This window comes from Urocitellus parryii, chromosome 3 (genome assembly GCF_045843805.1).
Source record: "Urocitellus parryii isolate mUroPar1 chromosome 3, mUroPar1.hap1, whole genome shotgun sequence".
NCBI classification, from domain to species: Eukaryota; Metazoa; Chordata; class Mammalia; order Rodentia; family Sciuridae; genus Urocitellus; species Urocitellus parryii.
Genome location: NC_135533.1, coordinates 46719750 through 46740613, shown reverse-complemented (window position 1 = coordinate 46740613; position 20864 = coordinate 46719750). Strand labels below are relative to the sequence as shown.

General features: G+C 34.5%; 1 protein-coding gene across 1 annotated transcript in view; it reads right to left on the bottom strand.

Annotated features, from left to right (window-relative positions):
• The window catches only part of Ptprz1 (protein tyrosine phosphatase receptor type Z1), a 170562-nt gene that overhangs the window by 28691 nt on the left and 121007 nt on the right, over positions 1-20864 (bottom strand). The window contains exons 13-14 of the mRNA XM_077796426.1: positions 12186-15759; positions 7418-7562 (exon numbers count right to left, since the gene is read on the bottom strand). Of these exons, the coding sequence (XP_077652552.1) occupies positions 7418-7562; positions 12186-15759 (3719 nt within the window). The remainder of the gene's footprint in view (positions 1-7417; positions 7563-12185; positions 15760-20864) is intronic.

Sequence of the window (20864 nt, the reverse complement as noted above, 5' to 3'; positions counted from 1 at the left end):
GTATTTTAAAAACATTCTATTTAAAAGAAAATCTTTAAGCTAATATATCCTGATGAGCTTTAAGAAAACATTTGTTCTTATGTGGTGACACACATGAACCTCAATATTTTTTCAGTAAATTAGTTCCCTGGATAAAATTATTGAATAGCTTCCACTGCAATTGGAACAATGTTCAATTATTTTAGCAAGGGATGTATGGCTTTTCATAACCTAGACTTCACCAACCTCAGTAGCTTCACCTCCCATTACTCCCTCACACAGCTCACACTGGTCCTCTCTTTCTTCCTCAAAGAAGCCCCATCTGCTTCAACTCAAGAGTGTTGGCTCTTGCTGCTCCTCTGCCTACCTGTCTCCTTCCCATCATTTTTGCACTCTCCCAAATGTTATTTCCTTTGGAAGCTCCTGATCATGCTAGCTAAAGGTGTCAGCCCATCCCTCAAAGCCACTATCTTTTGCCCTTTGGTTTGCTTAATTTTATCTTAAATACAGATGTTCCTCTACTTACATTGGGGTAAGGTCCTGATAAACTCATTGTGAGTTGAAAATACCATAAGTCAAAAATGTGTTTAACACACCTAACCACCAAACATCATAGCTTAGCAGCATATAGTACACTGTAGAGTACCTTATTTATGTGTGTATGGCTAACTGGGAGCTGTGGCTGTGCCACTGTGGCTGTCCCAGTTGTGGCACTGTCCAGCTTCTCAAGAGAGTGTTGCATTGTGAATAACTAGCCAACAAGAACAACAACAACAACAACAAAGCAATAAAAATGAGATTTGAATTCTGAAGTACAGTTTCTAACTGAATGTGAATTGCTTTTGTACCATCACGATAAAAAAGTCCACAGTCATAAATGGGGACCCCTTTGTACCATTATTAATGTATTCATTTGTTTTGCATATTTATATTTGGTTTCTCACATTAGAAAGTAAGCCACAAACGTGATAGTTTATCTTAATTGTTGCTGTGTTAGTCCTCAGTGCTGTCATGTTATAGATGCCAAAAAGTATTTCTTCATTCAATGAAACACTACAGGTAGCAAATAAGCAGTACAATCATATAGTTTGTGACCTTAATGTCCCAAGCAAAAAAAAAAAAAAAAGTCCCAAAGCAATGATTTCCATAGCAAAAAAATCAGTCCTCTGCTGGAATAGTATAAGGCTTTGATAATCAAATCTGAGGGAAGGACATAGATTGAGAGAACACAAGAATATCTTCCAAAGAGAGCAGGTGGTATAAAAGGAAAGCAGAGAGTATGGTAGACTGAAGAGGAAGGGGTGAGATATGAACCATGAGTCTCATGAGGAAGAAACTCTCCAATGACAGCCCAAATGAGCAGAAATGAAACCAGACTGGAGCAGAAACGACAGAAGAAGTTTGGCTTATCTGTGCAACCAGGGTTACCATGTTCTGACACATCATCATGGAAATACTGAACTTGGGGCATGATTTTAAGATCAGAGAATTAAAATCCCTTTGATAGCTCTTAAATATAGTTAGCCAGGAGGTGAGAAAACAAACAAAAACAAAACCAGAATCTTAAAGTGATAAGATGCATTAAAATATTTAGTGCAATTCACAGTTGATATGAAAATCTCTTCAACAGCTTCCCTAATTTACAGTTAAGGTCCAATTTGAATTGCTTCCATAACAACAGCTAACTTTTTAAAATGAGCCATTAGTTGCTAGATAGTCTTCTACTTACTGAAACTCATTCCTTTCTAAGCTCTTCCAAATCGTACACCGAGAGTAGGCCTTCTTTCCCCCTATTAGGTCTCTTTCTGTTGATATCTGAGTCCCTGCTACTTTTATCCCTTGCCTCTAGATCTGTATTTAACAGATTTTTAGAGATTGTAGAATTCAAGATTTTCAATACTAAAATCCTACTTATCAGTGATCCTCACCATCTTTGGCTTTTCTCTTTGAAGTTTGTACTCCAATAACACAGATGCAGGGTAAATTATGGAACCTGTCTTGTTTTCTTCTAACTCAGTGTCTATCTTGCTTAAAACATGATTTTTCTGACCAAATGGCTCACTCACCAATATGCCAGGCAAACAATATCATCTTTCATGACTGCTCAGAGACATTTTCTATGTGGAACAGTCTCTCATTAAGCAGATTCTCTTTCTAACCTATCTCATATAAATGTTCTTCCTACTCCTCCCAGCCCAACTTCACCCTCACCTACATAAAGACTGTTCTGAAAAATATACAAAATCAATCCAAAAGTGATCTTAATTTCCAGGACATTATTCTACATTATTTTAAATATTTTTTTTTTCTTAATTGGTAGTTAGGATAGTTATTTTCTAATATACTTGTTTTATATCTATATCCTTACTAAAATTTTCTCAAAGATAGGGCTGTCTCTTGATTCCATGCAAACTCATTTCTTACTACTGTGCCAAGAGTTCAATTTTATGCATTTTTAGTATCAAATAAGTCTCATCAACCATATGTTGTTCAACTACATCCTGGAATCTCTTGCCTACCTGAGCCTCAGGTGAAATAACTTGAAATGTCAAAACATTTGAGAGGGAAAGATGAAATTTATAGGTAGAGAAGGATGGATGGATGGAGAGATGGTAAGACCAATGAACAGAGGATGTGCCAATAACTCTGAGAGAATAGGAAGAAGGGCAACATCTGATAAAATACAAAAAAGTAAATTAACATATTAGCATTGAGGCTTAACATGTTGTTAATGCTCATCTTAGTAACTGGATAAATACCAACTCTATTTGGTTTTCACTATGGGATTAAATCTTTGGTGGTTTTAGAAGTAAGTCTAGTAATATTACTTGGCATTAATTTCTCCAAAGAACCTTATATATTACACCAAAAATATTTATTAGTGAAAAAATTAAAATCATATAGGCTAACTTATGGATGAAGGTCATCTGTATATTGCTTACCAAGCAATACATACTTTACAGTGTAGTCTTATATGGGAAATGACAGTCTACTTAAAAGTCAGTATGGCACCAGGAGATTTCCATTTGAGTGAGTAGATACCGTCAAGGATCCAAAATTTAATTTAAGATCAAGAGTGAATTAATATTGCTTTTCTTTCCACTCTCCCAGCCCAAACAACTGCATACATGGAAAGTTCTTTTTTCTGTTTTTGATAATGTGCCATTTTGCTGAATACAACTTTGGAATTTTCTAGGTTCTAACTCTTTAAAATCTCTCAAAATCTGCCCTTTTCTTTTTTATTTAAAAAGAACTATTTGAAAACCTTCCCTGTTGAAGTTATTTTGCCTCTTAGAAGCTTATGGTTTGGCTCATGTAAATTATACCTTAAAACATCTGGAAAGTACTTTGAAGGCATATTATTTAACATATGACAAGACAGTATCTATAGTCCATCTGTTCTGAATGTGCAGTGAATGTCTTCACGTCTATGTGCTAAGTGTTGATAACTGTGTCTCCTGCTAATTATCACTCAGCCATGATGGAAAAAGTGATGACTGTTTTCAACTTGTAGATGCAGGTCCTATCAATCAATGGGAATCCGATTATTTAATTTACACCTTTTCATCACAGTATTTAGAATTAATAGCTGGAAATGTGTAATTATTATTCCTTTTCTCAGGATTCTTACACAAATATGAAACAATGTTTAGGATGCTGCATTCATTCACAGAACCCTTAGAGAAGGTCTTATTGCAAATTTAATGGTGACCTAGGGAGGCCAGATGGCAGAAAGAGGGAACTAAATCATAGGTGGGTAAGTGACTTGCCCAAGGCCATATAGCAAATTCAAGGAAGATTTTATCACCTATAACTTGTTCTGTCTTTCTGCTATAATGTGCTTCCTCTCAAAGTTCATAAAAAACACAGGGTAACTCCTTAAGTTAGATTAGCTAGAGGAAAGAGAAGATTTCTTTTGCCATTTTGAGATAATTTTCTTCTAAACAATCAGGTTAGAAAAATGTTTACATATTTTCTAAGAATTCTATGGTTTTAGCTTTTACTCTTAAGAATACGATCCTGTTTCAGTTCAATTTTTTTTTGTATGACGTAAGACAAAGGTCTAACGTGATTTTTGTATGTGGATATCCAATTGTTCTTTAAACAAATGGTAAAAGATCTTAGGAACCTTGTCTAAAATCCATTGACCACAAATTTAAGAGTTTATTTCTGAACTCTAAATCCTACTCCATTGATCTATTTGTCTATTCCTGTTCCAGTACCAGGCTCTGCTGATGTGCTGTCATTTTGCAATAAGCTTTGAAATTAGGAAATGTGAGTTCTTCTTCTGTAAAATTCTTAAGAGAGTTGGGCGTAGTGGCACATGCCTGTAATCCCAGTGGTTTGGGAGACGGAGGCAGGAGGTCTAGGCAACTCAGCAAGACCCTGTCTCTAAATAAAATATAAAAAAGGGCTGGGATGTGGCTTAGTAGTTAAGTACCCTTTGGGTTCAATAATCCCCAGTATCAGAAAAAAAAAAGAATTCTTAGGAGAAATTATAGAAATAAATCTTTATGGCTTTATTTGAGGTGATACCTTCTTAGATATGATACCAAAAATATGAGCAGTGACAGAAAAAAGGATGAATTGGCTTTCATCGAAATTAAAATTTTGGTACTTTAAAAGATATAATTAGGAAGGTTAGAAAACCATCTACATAATGAGAAAATAATTGCAAATCACATAACTTATAAAAGACTTGTATCTAAAATATATAAAATTATTCACAATTCAATAATAAAAAGATAAATAACCCAATTAAAAATAGAAGAGTATTTGAACAAATATCTCTTAAGGAAGCATATAAATATCCAATAAGCACATGCAGAAATACCATGAAGGAAATAATAAAATGGATTAAAATCATTGAATTGTACATTTTAAACAGATGGAGTTTGTGATATATTAGTTTTATCTCACTGAAGCTGTTTTTAAAAGGTGTTTGAAGATGTGAATTGGAAAAATTTGTAAGGACTATTACTCTCATACTGTTATTTATATGTCATTGGATTTGTAACCTTTCCACAGAATGCAGTTTCCACAAAAGTCTAAATGTTTCTATCTTGCATTAATTACAACCGAATCTACACGAGAATTTGAGTAATTCAAACAAATCTTGGAGAATGAACTATTGTGATTCAACACTAGCTCCAGTGTATAATTACTGAAAAAAATTACACTTTATAGTGAATTAATTTTAAGAAATTGAGTAAGAGAGATATTTAACAATATTCAACAAATTTTCAGATGGATAGGCAAAGAGTGATAAATTTGTCAGAGCAATTGATAGAGAAAAATATACACCTAAACCACAAAAAGTTCTCACCTTTTAAACTATTATATTCTCTTCTTAAGGCACGTAAAGTGCTATTAGTGAGAAAAAGAGAAACGACTATTTGGTGAGATTCAAGTTTGTATATTTTCAACGATCAATTTTATCTTTTCCTCACCATCATGCAGACCCATTACTAAAAGAAGATCAGAAAGACTTCAGATTTTAATTTTCCATGAAATACCAAATCATATCAAATTAGACACTGATTTTCAAATCACACAAAATACACTTTAAATATTAATGTGGATCAAGAGACTCATTCTAATTACTGAAGTCTTTTAACTATAAACCACCTGACGTCTTTTTTGGAACTTCACATTAGCACTATTTAACATGAAACAAATTTGGTTTATTTTCCATCTTATTTATAATCTGACATCACTTTACATTAATTAAAAAAAAAGATTTGGCAGAGAAAATCAGGTTAGATAAAACCCAGCAATCTGAATAAACATAATATCAAAATGTGGTAAGAAATTTGGTCAACAAGCCCAGTGAAAAGTGGGAAGACAATCAGATGAATGCTTGCTGAACAAACATTTATGGGTTGTGTACAATTTTTGAAGCTCTCTGTGGTGTATAGAATATTCTGTAAAATAAGACACTCAATTATAGGAATCACTGGGGCAGATTTAAGAAACCATCTTTGTTTACATCTCCTATGGGTTAAATGGACTCCTAACCCATGAGTTAACAAAATATGATCTGGTTTCCATTGTCCAAATTCTAATGTGTTCTGTAAAAGAAGTCAGATAGGAAATACATTGGGTCATGAAAGTATCCTGCTTTAGACAACCAATGACTAAACTATGACTTAAAACTATGTTTTAAGCTTCACTGATTTTGCCATATCCAGCTTTTCCCCACTTCCTGGTCCTCAAGACTGCTGTACCCCTGCCTGGAATGCCCTTCTCCTCTACTTCCTGAATCCTATCTGGTTGCAGCTCTACATTTTATTTTACATTTATCCTGCCCATTCTGGCCTCTCAAGATCCCTTGTTCTCTGACCACTCAGCATTGGGTTTCACTTGTTGAAATTTTGTGTAATGTTTTATAAATTTTTCATAGAGAGTTCTTTTTCTCAAGAAGCACAATTTTCTTAAAAGTTGGTGACTCTCATTCATTTTTTACACTTTCCAATAGTAGTTAATACAGTTAGTACAGCATGGGAAATAGTCAAGTACAAGGAATATTTTGGAATTACTGAGAGAATATGTTTTGGGATAACACATAAAAAGTGGTGATATGAATTTATAAAATGATCCTGCTAAACAAAAAGGAATTAATTATAGATTTTCTGAACAGTTCTCTTTTAAAACAGGAATATAAACTACTAAGCAAGGCCTTTTCTGGTTTATAGATATATATGAATGCTTGTATCTTGAAAAGTCCTTGTCTTCCAACAGTTCTACTGACTTACATCATGTCCCTAGGAAATTCACTAATGAGCTCTGTGTTCTGCTTGCTGCAGGATGGAAAACTTATGATGGGTGCAATTATCCCTGTCTCTTAAAGATTTTAATGAGTTATTGATAAGAGTGAAGCTATATTTTACCCTCAAAGCAAGTTATGAATAAGTTTAAAGCCCCATTCATAAATAAATTCATGAACTTTACTCCCTATTTGTATTTGTATTTTAATTGCTTGACTTTTACCTTTGTGCACAGGTTATCATTTTCATTAGTATGCAGTTGATGTGTATCTTGTACAAACTGTTATTAAAAATAATTTTACCACATCCCCAAATTATGTTTTCTTAAATAAAAAATTTTAGATTACAACATCTGGTAAAAAGGTTTATGTTAAATGCTGTAGTAATGTCTGAATTTTAATTAGGTTAGTATGAAAGTGCAACCATCAAAATACCATAATAAATATTAACTGAAGTCAAAGTTCCTCCATTTTACCTTTATAAGTTTGAGTACATAGAACTGTCCACCCTTTAATTACTGTGTCTGTGGATTCACAAATTCCCCTTATTCATAGCTACCTGAATAAATTAATGGCAGCTCTCTCGAATATGCTTTGAAGACATTTCAGATGAAATACAGGCAAAATCTCAGCTTTATGAATGAAATTTTCCACAAAAGACACTCAACTTACCTCCAGTAGATGAAAATACCCACAAGAGCCACTAGACAGATGAAAGTCAGGGCAGACACGATCACGAGGGGCATAACCGCCTTCTTCTCAGACTCCAACCCCTCAGCTAGACCAATACGAGACTCATGGCTACTATTACTGGCCTCTGTAGTCAGAGAAAATCAAGAGAGTTGACATTTAAGATGAAGGATCAGTCACAACACTTTTCAATGGATTAACTGCAGCCTTCATTGCTGTTACTTACCTTAAAATTGGGACTCTTTGATGTAAAGAGTGTCTACAATTAAATGACAATTTAAGTAAAACAAAGTTAAAAAAAGAGTAAGGTGGGATATTAGAACTGAAAAATGACAAAAACCCAGCAGCGATTGGCACCAGGGAGGGGGGATTCCATAGCAAGAAGTACACCTAATGCTGCTTAGAAAAGCTTGCTCACAGGAAAGCATAAGTATGGAAATGAGAAAACCTCCCAGTTTTAAAAAAAAATGAACAGGAAAACAAAGATATTTACTGACTCTTCATATATGATTTTCTAAAATTAATTTTAATGGAATTATTTAACCCTGTAATTATGCAAATAATTGGAGCAATTAATATTTCATGAAGAAAAACCTCTTAGGATAGAATACTTTATACACTGAGATCATCTTTCAATGCAGCAAACTCTATTAATTGTAAAAATGCTATTTTTAATGTCTTTCTTATCTGCAGTTTTCATCTATCAAAATGAAATACTATTTGTTGCATGAGAATTGAATGGATACATATATCTAAGAGATTTCATTTCAAATATACAAGTGTAAATCCTGAAAAAAATCTGAACACATTCCTTGGGTTAATTTCAAAATGTGGCAAATGATTAGTTTTGTGACCAGTCAGGAACCATTACTGAAATATCACTTTGAAAAATCATTGCAACTGATATATCCTTCCAAGTCTGAAGTCTTTAAAAGACTTCAGAACTGTGAGTGTTAGTGGCAATCCTTCCTCTCTGCTGTGTGGGAAGCTGGGAGGGTTGTCCCAACATGGTGTGTTGATGTTACTACAAATTAAGAGCCCTTATCTTTTCTACTTTTGGAAGAACTAAAACTATGTTCCCTGTCAAAGTTTAAAGCCTTCCTACACAGTTGGCACATTTGATGTTTTATACCAAATCTACCCAAGACCGAGGGAATTTATTTGATCTCAAATATTTAAGAGTAAGAAATTTTAGATTGATATAAATGCACGTACATGGCATTAAAATATGTTCTAACTACAGAGAACTTAAAATTGAACATAATGATGTTCTTCTGTAATTAAGAATGATGGCAGAAAGGGCTGTAAATATAATCCACTCAGACAGGAAATGCATCAGAGGAACATAAATGACAACTGTATTTCCCCAAATGACTGCTCTTATAATTTTAAATGCATCTGTTAGGAAAAAAGTGGAATTCCAATATGAGACTAAATATCATAAAGCTGTACAAAAAGGAAAAATACTGTAAGTCCAACAAACCCTGTGCTATAGTTAATGTTCTCATAATTCTCATAAGAAAAGCCAAAGCCTCAGTTTTTATTAGGCCAACCACAGACTCTGGCCATTATGCATTCTGTGGAGACTCATCTGAACATTTAAATAAACAGATGAATACAGTAAAAATTTCCTTATCAAATTAAAAGAGCACCTTGTTTCATACATGGTCATCTTTACATTTTTTTCCTATTGTAACTATTGTTACCTAAACGGAAAGTAAGTCTTTGGGTAATAAATAATCTACATAGCAAGGTCCTTGGTACCTGGTAATCACATATGTGGTTAATTGTATTGTCTGTACCAGTCATTCCTAACTTAGGATCCTGAGAGTAGCAGCATCAATGTGACCTGTAACTTGTTACAAATGAAAATTTTGTGCTCTCCCCAAACCACACCAAATCTTATGAATCAGAAACTCTGTGGGTAAAGATAAAAAAAAATTGTGTTTTGACAAGTCCTCAAGGTGATTTTATCCATGATAAAAATTGAGAACCAATAATGTAGATTCATGTATGTACAATGTGAGCTTATATAATCCCACAGGTCTTTGATTACCAAAAATATGCATAACAATATGTATATGGATATATATATATATATATATATATATATATATACATGTCTGGTTTATAGTAGATGTATATGAACACATATCTATGAGATATGTCTTGCCATATTTGATATATATGGAATATACATAACACACAAAGTATTTAATATACAACAAATATACATAAAATTTATATGCAAGCATTATATACACACATGCACACATATGTAGTCTTTTATATAGACTTTTCTCATAAATTCTCTGGGAAAACTGACCTTAAGTTCTTTTACTGAGGAGTTAGCATGATAATGCTATTGTAATTATATATTACACAATCTAGATGCTTTATGCAAGATGGCATACCACATGAAAGTACAGAAAATCAACTAGTTACTTTATATACTGAAATGAGGAACAACCTTTTGTATTGATTTAATTTTCATTTAGTTGAAACTAATACATATATACACTTTGATGAGGATAAGTAGTGTATATGAATTCCCTAAATGATAATTATGTACTGTAGGCAATTAGGAAATAAAGAACTAAGATTAATATTTCAAAATGTTATGAGAATACAGCATTATAATTTTGGTATTAAAAGTTAAGTGTCATATATATAAATTATTGCTCTCAATAATGGAAGTATACAGTTTCTAAGAGATAGAAACTAATAATACAGATTTTTAGGCTAACTTTTGTATTTAGTCTTTGTATAAACTGTAATAACTAATCTAGTATTTGGGTCTCTGTTTACTCATTTATAAAATACCAGATAATAATATTTAACTTATTTGTATTGTTTTGAGCAATAGATCTTGAAAATTATTCTATTTCTTAGAAATACACCATGAATTTTAAGTCTCAGATTAAGGGACATATGAAGTAGATGGTGATTTTTTTTTTTTACAGATATAGCTTTAAAAACAAGAAATAATTGCCCCTAGTCTTGTTTGATCTTATTTTTTTCTTGTTTGAATATTAAATTAGCCTATCTTTAACTAGAGATTTAAATATTTTCATTAATTACATTATTTGATGATCCTGGATGTTATATTTATATTTTTTTCCTCATTAGTGGGGAACCATATTCTTAATAATTAAATACATCTAACTAATTGATTGAATAGCAAATTGTTACTTAAGTCACTAATTCTAGGTGTAACACACACATATATACACATACAGAGTCTTTTTATGGTAGTATAATATAGCAAGAACACATCTATGTCAATACCTAGTAATAAAAAGTTGATAGATTCCTAATATTACCCTTTAAAATAAATCTAATAAGAATTCAAAGAACAAGTACTATAATTGAGAACAAATAACAATTCATATATATATATATATATATATATATATATATATATATATATACACACACACACACATACACATATGACAACACTTATGAATATAGTAACCTGTGGACTCATTATTCATACTCACATGTTAGTTTAAGTGTTTAAACTGAAATGCAATGTTAAATAGGTATCAAGTCAGAATACAGAAAAACTTCTATCAAAACATACAAACTTTTAACTGGTGCTGCACTGAAAGAAAAGTACACTAATTCAAAGGATAAAAATAATGAAGAGGAAAAATATCATAATGAGCTTGATTCATATGCTGGATTATAAATATTTGCTTTGATGCAATAAGAATGCAGACTATTAAATTAGCCTATCTTTAACTAGAGATTTAAATATTTTCACTGTTAATTTAAAAATACCTTATCATTCAATAAATGAAAATTATAAAATTCTTATCATCAATTCAATGAAATTATCTAGTATTTAATGCACTTAAGGAACTGAACCTTGCTTTCCTTCCCATTGGCATTTAAAGCAGACATCTGTATTATATATGCAGCAAGTCATCTGCTCTAAGGAACATCTGGCCAATAAACCAATTTGCATAAAATACATTAACAAATGAAATGCATCTCTCCAGAAAATGTTCTAGTGTTTTATATCTTGTCATACAATACCTATACATACTACGCATATTAATATCTATTATTTAACTTTGAAAGTTATATAACAGCAAGCCCAAAGTAAAATGCATTTTGTTGGTTTACACTGCCCTCTTTAGGCATTTAGGCAACATTAAGGGAGTCAAAGGCAAGTTGAAAGGAATTATTATTATTATTTTTTATCTTCACTGTTAGCTTTCAAAACTTAAGAGCATTTCTTCTTAAAGGTCCCCAAGTTGATACTGATGTGCAATTTCTCTAATTGCTTTACATGGGGCACATCACTGGAAGGTGTTTATATCATGCTATTACTAAATAGTATAATTCAGTAGACCTAGTGTACAAATTATTTTAGAACACAAATATAAAAATTAAAATATCTCAAAATAGCACATTTTGATCTTGTTCTGAAAGTAATATATTAAAAATGTATTATCCACACATAATTCCTCCCATACATAATAGGCATCTGTAGCATTCTTCTTAAATATTGACAATACAGAAAAACTGCTTTATGTATTTTGGAGAAAAGTAAGGATCAAAATATGTTGAATATTCATTTGAAATAATGAATAAAACCATACTTTAAAACCTATAAATTGACTTGTTGAGGTTTTGATCTGCTGTTTTACCAAATATCTATTTTCCCATGCTTTTTCTACTTTACTTTTAGAGCAATAAAATCACCACACCTTTGTCTGTCCTCTTGGTCATAACTAACCTGCCTCTGAACTGTTGAACACTTCTGAGTGTCCACCAGTAGCAGATGGTGTTGAGGACCATGGGGATCCAGGGGTTATTTCTGAGTCGCCTGCTTCCAGGACCCCATCAGCATCTCTTTCATTAACATCTGGAAAACTGAAATCTGTGGATGTCTCATTATCATTAAGGCTATCTGAGGCCCCTTGCCCTGAGCCGCTCTCTTCATCACTTGTCAAAACGGCCCATCCTTTAGATTCTGGGCTGAGAGGAAGCAGGGCACTACCAGTCTGAATGTCCACATCCTCTTTTCCATCATTGTGCTTGTGGATTAGCTCATGGGTTGGTGGTGATTTATCAGGACTTCTGTCCACACCTGTTTGACTGTCTGAGGTTACACCTGTGACTTTATTTTCTTCTTCAGAATTCTCAGAGAATGAATGTGAGATTGGATTATTTTGATCCACAAGACTGTTATCCTGGGAGTCTGAGTCATTCATTACCTTTTCCTGGGATTCTCTATAGGACAAGCATGACATACACTTATTCAGGGACAAGCCATCACTATCTCTGTCATCATAATCATCATCATCATAATCAACATCACCATCTTCACCACCACCCACTAAATCAGCATCAGATCTGGCATTATGGGTCAGCTTAGAAGGAGCTTTAGAAGGAAGCAGCAGCTTCGCTGTGGTCATAGAACCATCTCTGTTGGGAGAAATGGCTGTAACAGAAATGTACCCATTTCCTAAAGGAACAGAATGATGAGTAGAGACAAGTGTATCAGAAACAAGTGTTGGAGTACCAGCAAATACCTCATCAGTAATAGAACTTTTGGTGGAGGTGAAGACTTCATCAGAAAATATAAGCTTATTTATAAGTGTATGTGGTGGGTCATCAATTGATAAAACAGGGGTTGCAAATGCATGCTTTCCTTTTGGAAGAAAGGCTTGGTTAATCTCCAAATTAGCAGTTTGGAATAACTGATCATTACTGTGCAAAGAAGGTACCTCTTGCTGGGAACTTTTGCTTTTAGGAAAAAATGGTTCAAAATATTTCTCATTTGTATAAGAAATAGTTAAACCTTGAAGTGAAGCAGAGTGCATACTAGAAGGCGGTGGTGATACATCAAAACCTGGTACAGATGTAGAGTGCAGCACGCTTTCACTTGAAGCAGAATTTGTTGCCTTGAGATGCAATATTGCAGAACTAACTTTATCAACCTTGGAGGTTTCAACCAATATTGGATCACTAGGCACAGCTGGAAGAGCAGTTTTAAGCAAGGTGTCAACATCAGAAGCCTGAAAGGAAGGTTGCAGCAATACTTCAGTATGAAAAGGAGATGAGGCCTCAGAGAATAAAAGCTGGGTTGAAGGAGATAACATTTCACTAGAAGCAGGGTCAGAGGATGCTGGCTCTGAGTTTGCACTAAACACAGGTTTAAGTGATGTGTCACCAAATGCTGGAGATACAGTATGTGTAGGTTGAACTGGAAAGTTATTTTCTGGAACTTGACTAATCTCATGATCAAAAACCTTAGTGGCAGTATAACCAAGAGACTCTGGAAGTATGCCTTTTGTGCTAGAAATGGGAAGAGAGGTTTCTTGTAAAGGCACATTCAACTTATTGACATTATCATACATGTTGGGCATGACTGTGCTTTCAGAATGGTAAGCCATCTCACTGAAAGAAGAAATTGGCAGTTCAGTCTCATTTCCATACATTATTTCATTTTTAGAAAGCAGCTTATTATCATCACCAAACACAGATGTTGTATATGTAAATTGAGCTACAGAAACAGGTGAAGAAATGTTAAAGGCTGTCAGCCCATCTGTGTCAGGTAAAAGAAATTCACTATCAGAAGAGGCTCCAGACCATTCCCCATCACCAGAGAGGACATGAGTGGACTGCAGTAATGACACAGTTGGGGTCACTAATGAAGACTTAGGCATTGATATACGGCTAGGACTCCTAAGTAAGGAACCCTGATAAGATACGTCAACAGAATCATGCACAGGTATTGCAGAACTGTAAGAAACAGTGAAGACGTGTTGGGAGCCCCCATTATTAGATAAGGCATAGGAAGGTTCAGGCCCTGAAGAATGTGCATGCACCATGACATCACTGCTGGATGGTTCGACTTGAGAAAACATAAGCGTTTTATAAAGGACACCGGATGTCTCCGAAGCAGCATGAGTAGTGGTCTGATGTGACAGCACATCAGAATATTGAGCAAGGCTGGGTTCTAACAACACATCACCACCAGCCACTGGCACAGAAGCATGCAAGGGCACCTTATCACTCTCAGCAGCTGAAGTAACTTGTGGAAGGATCTGAGAGACTGTATGCAGATGGCGAAACAATTCACTACTGAAGGAAGCAGAGGAAAATGGAAGCAAAGGTGCACCGTCATAGGAAGACAGGATGGATTCAAATGACACATCAACACTGGGGAATACAGGCGTAGCATGCAAGGCCGAATCACTACTTGAAGCAGCAGGGGTAGTGTTGAGGATCTGATTGTCAAGCAACAAAGGGGTGACTAGAGGAAAGACTTCACTACTGTAGGAAGGTTGAAGAGGTGTCTCACCATTGTATACCGGCTGAGTTGTCTGCGAGTGTACAACATTGATGGTGGAGACCGAATGTTGTTGTCCAGAGGATGGTGTGAAAGCATGAGGGGTTACCTCAGTCGGAAGGTAGGCAAAGGTAGAATAATGTGGCATTTCTATATCTGTGACCAAGGGACCCTGTGACACCACAGGGCCTGGAGAAAAGGACTCAGTTGTCTTTTTAGTTTCATCAATATGTATCTCAGTGTAATTAGTCTGGAGGAAGCTCTCTCTACCCGATCCAACATCAGGCTGTGCTGACACATCTGTGGAGCTAGGAAACCACACACTTCCATCAATGGAAGGATCCTTTAGTGAATCTTCTGAACCTGATGAAGCTGGATCTTCTGAAACATTTCTCACAGTTTCTGGCTTAAAGCCATCGTATGTGATTGCCTCTGGGCTTTCTGAAGAAAATATGTCCCCCTGGGATATGCTCTCAGAGGCGAAGGGCAGAGCAGAGGTTGCAGGACTGGAGCCTGAAGAATCATCTGCTCCAGTATCAAGCTTAAAACTGGTCAATAAACTGTCTTCTTCACTGATATCAGTAGACACCTCTTGAAAATCTGTTATAGAAATTGCATTTAAAGATTCTGCAGTCCCAGACAAGTTTATCTGTGGAAATCTAAGGACAGTCTCAGAGCTATCATTGAAAGAGGTCAAAGTACCTTCCACAGTACGCAGTGGCAGTTCAGTCACAGTTTGAGGAATCATGGAAACATCTTTTTCTGTGGCTAATTCAGCAACTGGTTGGGAAGTGGAATATAAAGACATCTTGGGAATATCACCCTTTCTAGAAAATTCGCTTCCTCTTGTTGGAGCTCGGTTGGTCTTGGCCTCATTGTACTTGGTCCCTATGTGATTATAGTGTGTCGTGGTGGAAGTTTGGGGTTCCTTTTTCCTTATTTGGTTTGTGGCACTGTCTCTACCAGGATTCACCACAGTGTCTTCTTCAGTGGCCTTTCCCTCTTCTTCCTCCTTTAAAAAGAAAACAAGATTTCAAGGCACAAAAGAAGAAAGAAATGAAATATTAATAATATATTTTATTGCTAACCACCACTTGTGGGATTTTGGGAACTTTTTACTCTTATAAAACACTTCTATTCTATTCACCATATTTCTGTATTGCATCATTTCCTATCCATTTTCTATGGGAAGTAATGAAAACCCATTGTTTACAACTGATAATGGCACGGAATGGGGAGCTATTAATTAATAGAACTTTACAAGGAAGACTCTTTGGAGTTGTATTTATATACTGAAAGTTTTATTTCATATGATATTTATTTTCTTGTTTCTTGTTTTTTTTGTTGTTGTTGTTCAGTTAATTGGGCAGCAAGCAAAATAGCAATTACTTTCTTGTAATATGAAATGGCAATGACACTATTTCAAAGATTGAAATAATTAGTCACTGAAAGTATTTAATTGTATATATTCACAATAAATCAATTTTTAAATCACCTTGGGGAAAAAATTAGGACAAAAAGAAGAGATTTTGTTTTCCTTTTGTTTTTAATATTTTACACTTCAGAAGTAAACAGATATTTCATTTTATTTTACTGGGTATCAGGGATTGAACTCAAGGGTACTCAATCACTGAGCCACATCCCCAGCCCTAATTTTATTTTATTTAGAGACAGAGTCTCACTGAGTTGCTTAGTGCTTTGCTTTTGCTGAGGCTGGCTTTTAACTTGCAATCCTCCTGCCTCAGACTCCAGAGCCACTGGGATTATAGGCGTGCACAACTGCGCCTGGCATAAGCAGATATTTTAAAGGCAACTTGTCAGAATACAATTCTAGTACAAGTTACTTGATCTTCTGTTTCCTTTAAATTGACAGTGACTTTTCAGGAGGCCAAGACTTCTCTGTACACCGTGTAAGTGTACAGGGCCCTGGAGTGCTCTGGCTAGAAGTCAACCAAGACTCATGCTGTGTGTGTGTGTGTGTGTGTGTTTTATATATAAAATTGGGAATGTTATGACTTGTTGTAGTTTTATAAAGTAAATTGCCAGAGAGGATTTTTTTTAACTTCTTGTGGGATACTATTTGGTCAGTATCTTTGTACTCAAAAAATTGTTAAAATTGCTACGTATTAGATCACTGATTAGGATTTTATGGCCATGTTTATTAAAAGAAGAAAAAAAAACAAAACAAAATAAATACATACCATTCAATGAGAACTTGACCAGTATAAGCAGAAAGAACTTGAATGTTAAACCATGCGTGCTTATGGTTATGTGTCTGACATGTGTGCAAGGCTGCTCTATATGAAATAGGCTTCCAGGCTTAATGACTGCTTCATTATTAAGTTGGTCCTATAGTATTTTCTGAGGTCTAGATGTCATATGTGAACTGAAATTTCCTTACTAGTGGTTGATATTTCTTCATGGAATTTTGCACGCTGTTTAATACCTTGTTCACAAGGACAACCTGTGGAATTTCATCAATTTCCAGAATAAAACATTCCTCTTATCTACAAGCCTAAATAATTAATGCCAAAGAAAATAAGAACATTTTGCCTTGACTTGCTTTTGGTAAAAATCTGATGGTGAAAGTTATCTCTTCTTTCCTTACCTAGAAGATCTCACAAATGTTTGCTTTATAATTGGATCCAGAGTTTGCTGAAGACCTGTGATAAGCTTAGCTGTGTGGAGTTTCCAAACTCTTCCTCACTGTATTTTCAAATCTGAGTATTTACCTAGTTCTCTAAGGTCACTCCACAATATTAACCTCTACCAAAACTGTACTTGAACTTTCTTTTTCCTAGCCCTTCCCTCAGTCTCAGCAGATGGCCTATCTGTTTAGAGAAAAAAACAGAAGCAACAGACACCACACCTCCTCCTAACACTAAAAATATGGAACCACCAACTCTCTCCTGTCCCTGTCAACTTGTTGCAGCTGATATATTGCTTCCCATACTTCCCAAGGATAATTCCTACACCTGATCTTAAAATTTATCCCAGTTGCTTTAGAAATTGAAAACACTTGAGTATTTCCCACTATTTTGAGTTTTCTCAAATTATCAAAATAATCATTCTTATCAGTTTAAATGAATTCAGTTCTCTCCCATTTGAAAGGAATATAAAGGAAACCCTTGAATTCTGCTTATTGTTTTCCCTTTCCCTTTCCTTTCTCAACTAAATTTCTCCAAAAATCATGCCATCTGTTTTAACTATATGATCCAGTAATCTCTGTGGACCCCATATCCTACCAAAGCTTTGTAGATTTCCATAGAATTTTTACTAAAGCAAAGCTATTCATCTCCTTCATCTGTTACATGTTTTTGGGGTGGGGGGAGACTATATTCAAACCCACACATATCCTATGATTGATATCCTTTCTAGCAGATTTTAAACTTTATAAGGTGTGGTCAGATAGACTTCTTGCAATTGGATGAAGGTGAGGGACTATTTACCAAGTCTTGCTAATCTCTGAGTTTATTATAGTACCTTGTGTTAGCATTTCAAAAACATATATCATTCATGCTTTATGATTATTTTATATATACATGACCACAACTATTACAATTGATAGTCTTTACTATAAGATCTTATGGAGTTATAAATCTCTCTTCTGTTGTGGTTTTGATCTGTATCATCACACCTGCAATCATTCATGATTTTTAAAATAAATTTTAGTGTAAAGTCTTGATCATGCTGGAGGTACCATTGTCTTTATAGTCATAAATTTCTATTTGTAGAGGATCTAAGGAATTTCCCTAAAACTATTCATTCCCATATTTAGGGCCTAAAAACAAGTACATTGGCAAATACATTCCTTGTATTTGCCAATCTTTGTCAATCATTCCTGGCTGAAGCAATGGAAATGAATAGTAGATGGGTTTAGCAATGTTTTCATCCCACCTCAGAATTATGCTCCAGGAAAACACATAATGACATGGATCTGCTCCAATCTAACCCTTTATTACAACAGCTTATTTCAAGAGCATGAAACATACTAATTTCCTAAGTTTATTAATGACTGCTCCTGTACCCCTCATGCTAGATCCTCATCTATGGAGTGTGAGCTGGCTCCCTCTCCTCAGCAGTGCCAATGCATTTGGCTTGGTCTTTCAAAGAATGAGAGTTGTTTCTCTGGGCAGCACCACCCTTGGTAGAGCCTCGTAAACGTCATAGATATCATAAATAACTTCTTTTCTCTTCTAGGTCATAGCCCTTCTCCCACAAGAAAAGATGATTTTTGATTCTATTCTGCCCTCTTAGAGATGTCTTCTTCTGCAGCAGGCTGCATATTCTCTATGTCTCCATTCCACTCTGCCAGGAGGTAGCTGGAAGGAGAGTGAGGCTATCTCCCAGGAGGCTTTTCCTGCCTTGTCACAGATAGCTCTGTCCCACTATAGAGGTCCCAGCATCTGCAGGGCTACTCTCTCCACACCTTTTCAGGCCTAGTACAGTCACAAGTCCCTGATATTAGTAGTCTCATATGGATAGATCATGCCTTGTTGGCTTGCATTGACATTTCCTTCACGTCTGTGAACAGGCTTTTACTTTAAACTAACCTCAGTGCCCATTTGTGTGTGGCATGTGTTTCTTATTGGGACCTGGAATTATTTCCTTTCCTCCTTCTTTGGGGCTGGGGTTGTAGCTCAGTGGTAGAGAGAGCACTTGCCTAGCACATGTGAGGCACTGGGTTTGATTCTCAGCACCACGTAAAAATAAATAAAAATAAAGGGGTACTGTGTCCATCTACAATTAAAAAATATTAAAAGAAAAGAATCTTTTTTTTAATTATAACAAGCAAGTATGCAGAAAGCCATATGAAAACACCTTCACTTTCCTTTCTAACAGGAAGATCTGCTGATGTATGCAAAATTCAGGTGTCAGCTGGTGAGACCTGAAGCACTGTGATATATATGGCCACTACTACTTCTATCAAGTATTATAACAAAAATAAAGGTAAACCAAGTCACATTTATAGCCTGTTCTTAAAGCTAAATGTTATACTAGAAATGAAAATAGTTTTATGTAGAAAATTACTAGTAATTAACATTGGAAAATTTGAAGAAATGTTTGTAAGGTTATGCTAAAGGCAGCTATAGTAGTAATATCAATTGAAAAATAAATATGGAATTGTGGTAATGGGAGTTAGAAAGAAAAATAATTGACCATTCCCTTAATTCTGTCTAAAAAGTTCATGAAGTGTGGTACATTTCATCTGACATGGAATTCTATAAACAGAATATCATTTACTAAATGGCACCAATCACTGGAACAAGGGTTTGCTTCAGTGCATTGGAACAATTTAAATTGACAACACAATAAGAAAATAATTTACTTTTTCCTTGTTTGGTTTGATTCTGTGGATCATTCTAGGCACATACATATCCACATACCTTAGCACAGGCTTATACCACACACATGAGATGCCTTAGCTGAGTTTTGGAAAAACTTATTGGAAGGTGGACTGGTTGTTTGGTAAAACAATCTCTTGTATGAGAGAATGTCCATAAGATACATAAATTATTGAAGTAATTACACTTGTGAAAACACAAGCTAATTGAAAATTATTGCTATATAATAGCATTAGCTGTTACACTTTATCATGTTGTAAACAATATGTACATTTGCACACATTCATAATGTTATCAACAGTAGCATCTGGATTAAACATATAGTTTTAGTTATGAACAGCAAATTTGGGTTTAGGATGAAATATAAGATCTATTGAACAATCATGTTCTGTCATTTTAAATTATGATAATGTTAAAATTTGCAGATATTCTCAAATAACTATATTTACTTGGAGGACATTGTGCTAGAAACAAACATTGAACAATTTGAATACAAATAATAATTAAACAGGCAAAATATACATACAATTTATATTTTGGTTCATATTTATTATGATTTTATCAATCATTGATCAAGTTATTTAAAAATAAATTATCAATATTAAGGACTAATAAAATATTATTTTAGCACTTGAGACAAATTTGAGAACTAAAATTTTCCAATTTATAGCTATATCTCATAGTTCTAATTGTTTTTAAAGTTCACTGTTTTATTTCATTATTATCAAAAATTTCATACCTCTTTTTTGGCATTAAATTAATCAAAGTATCT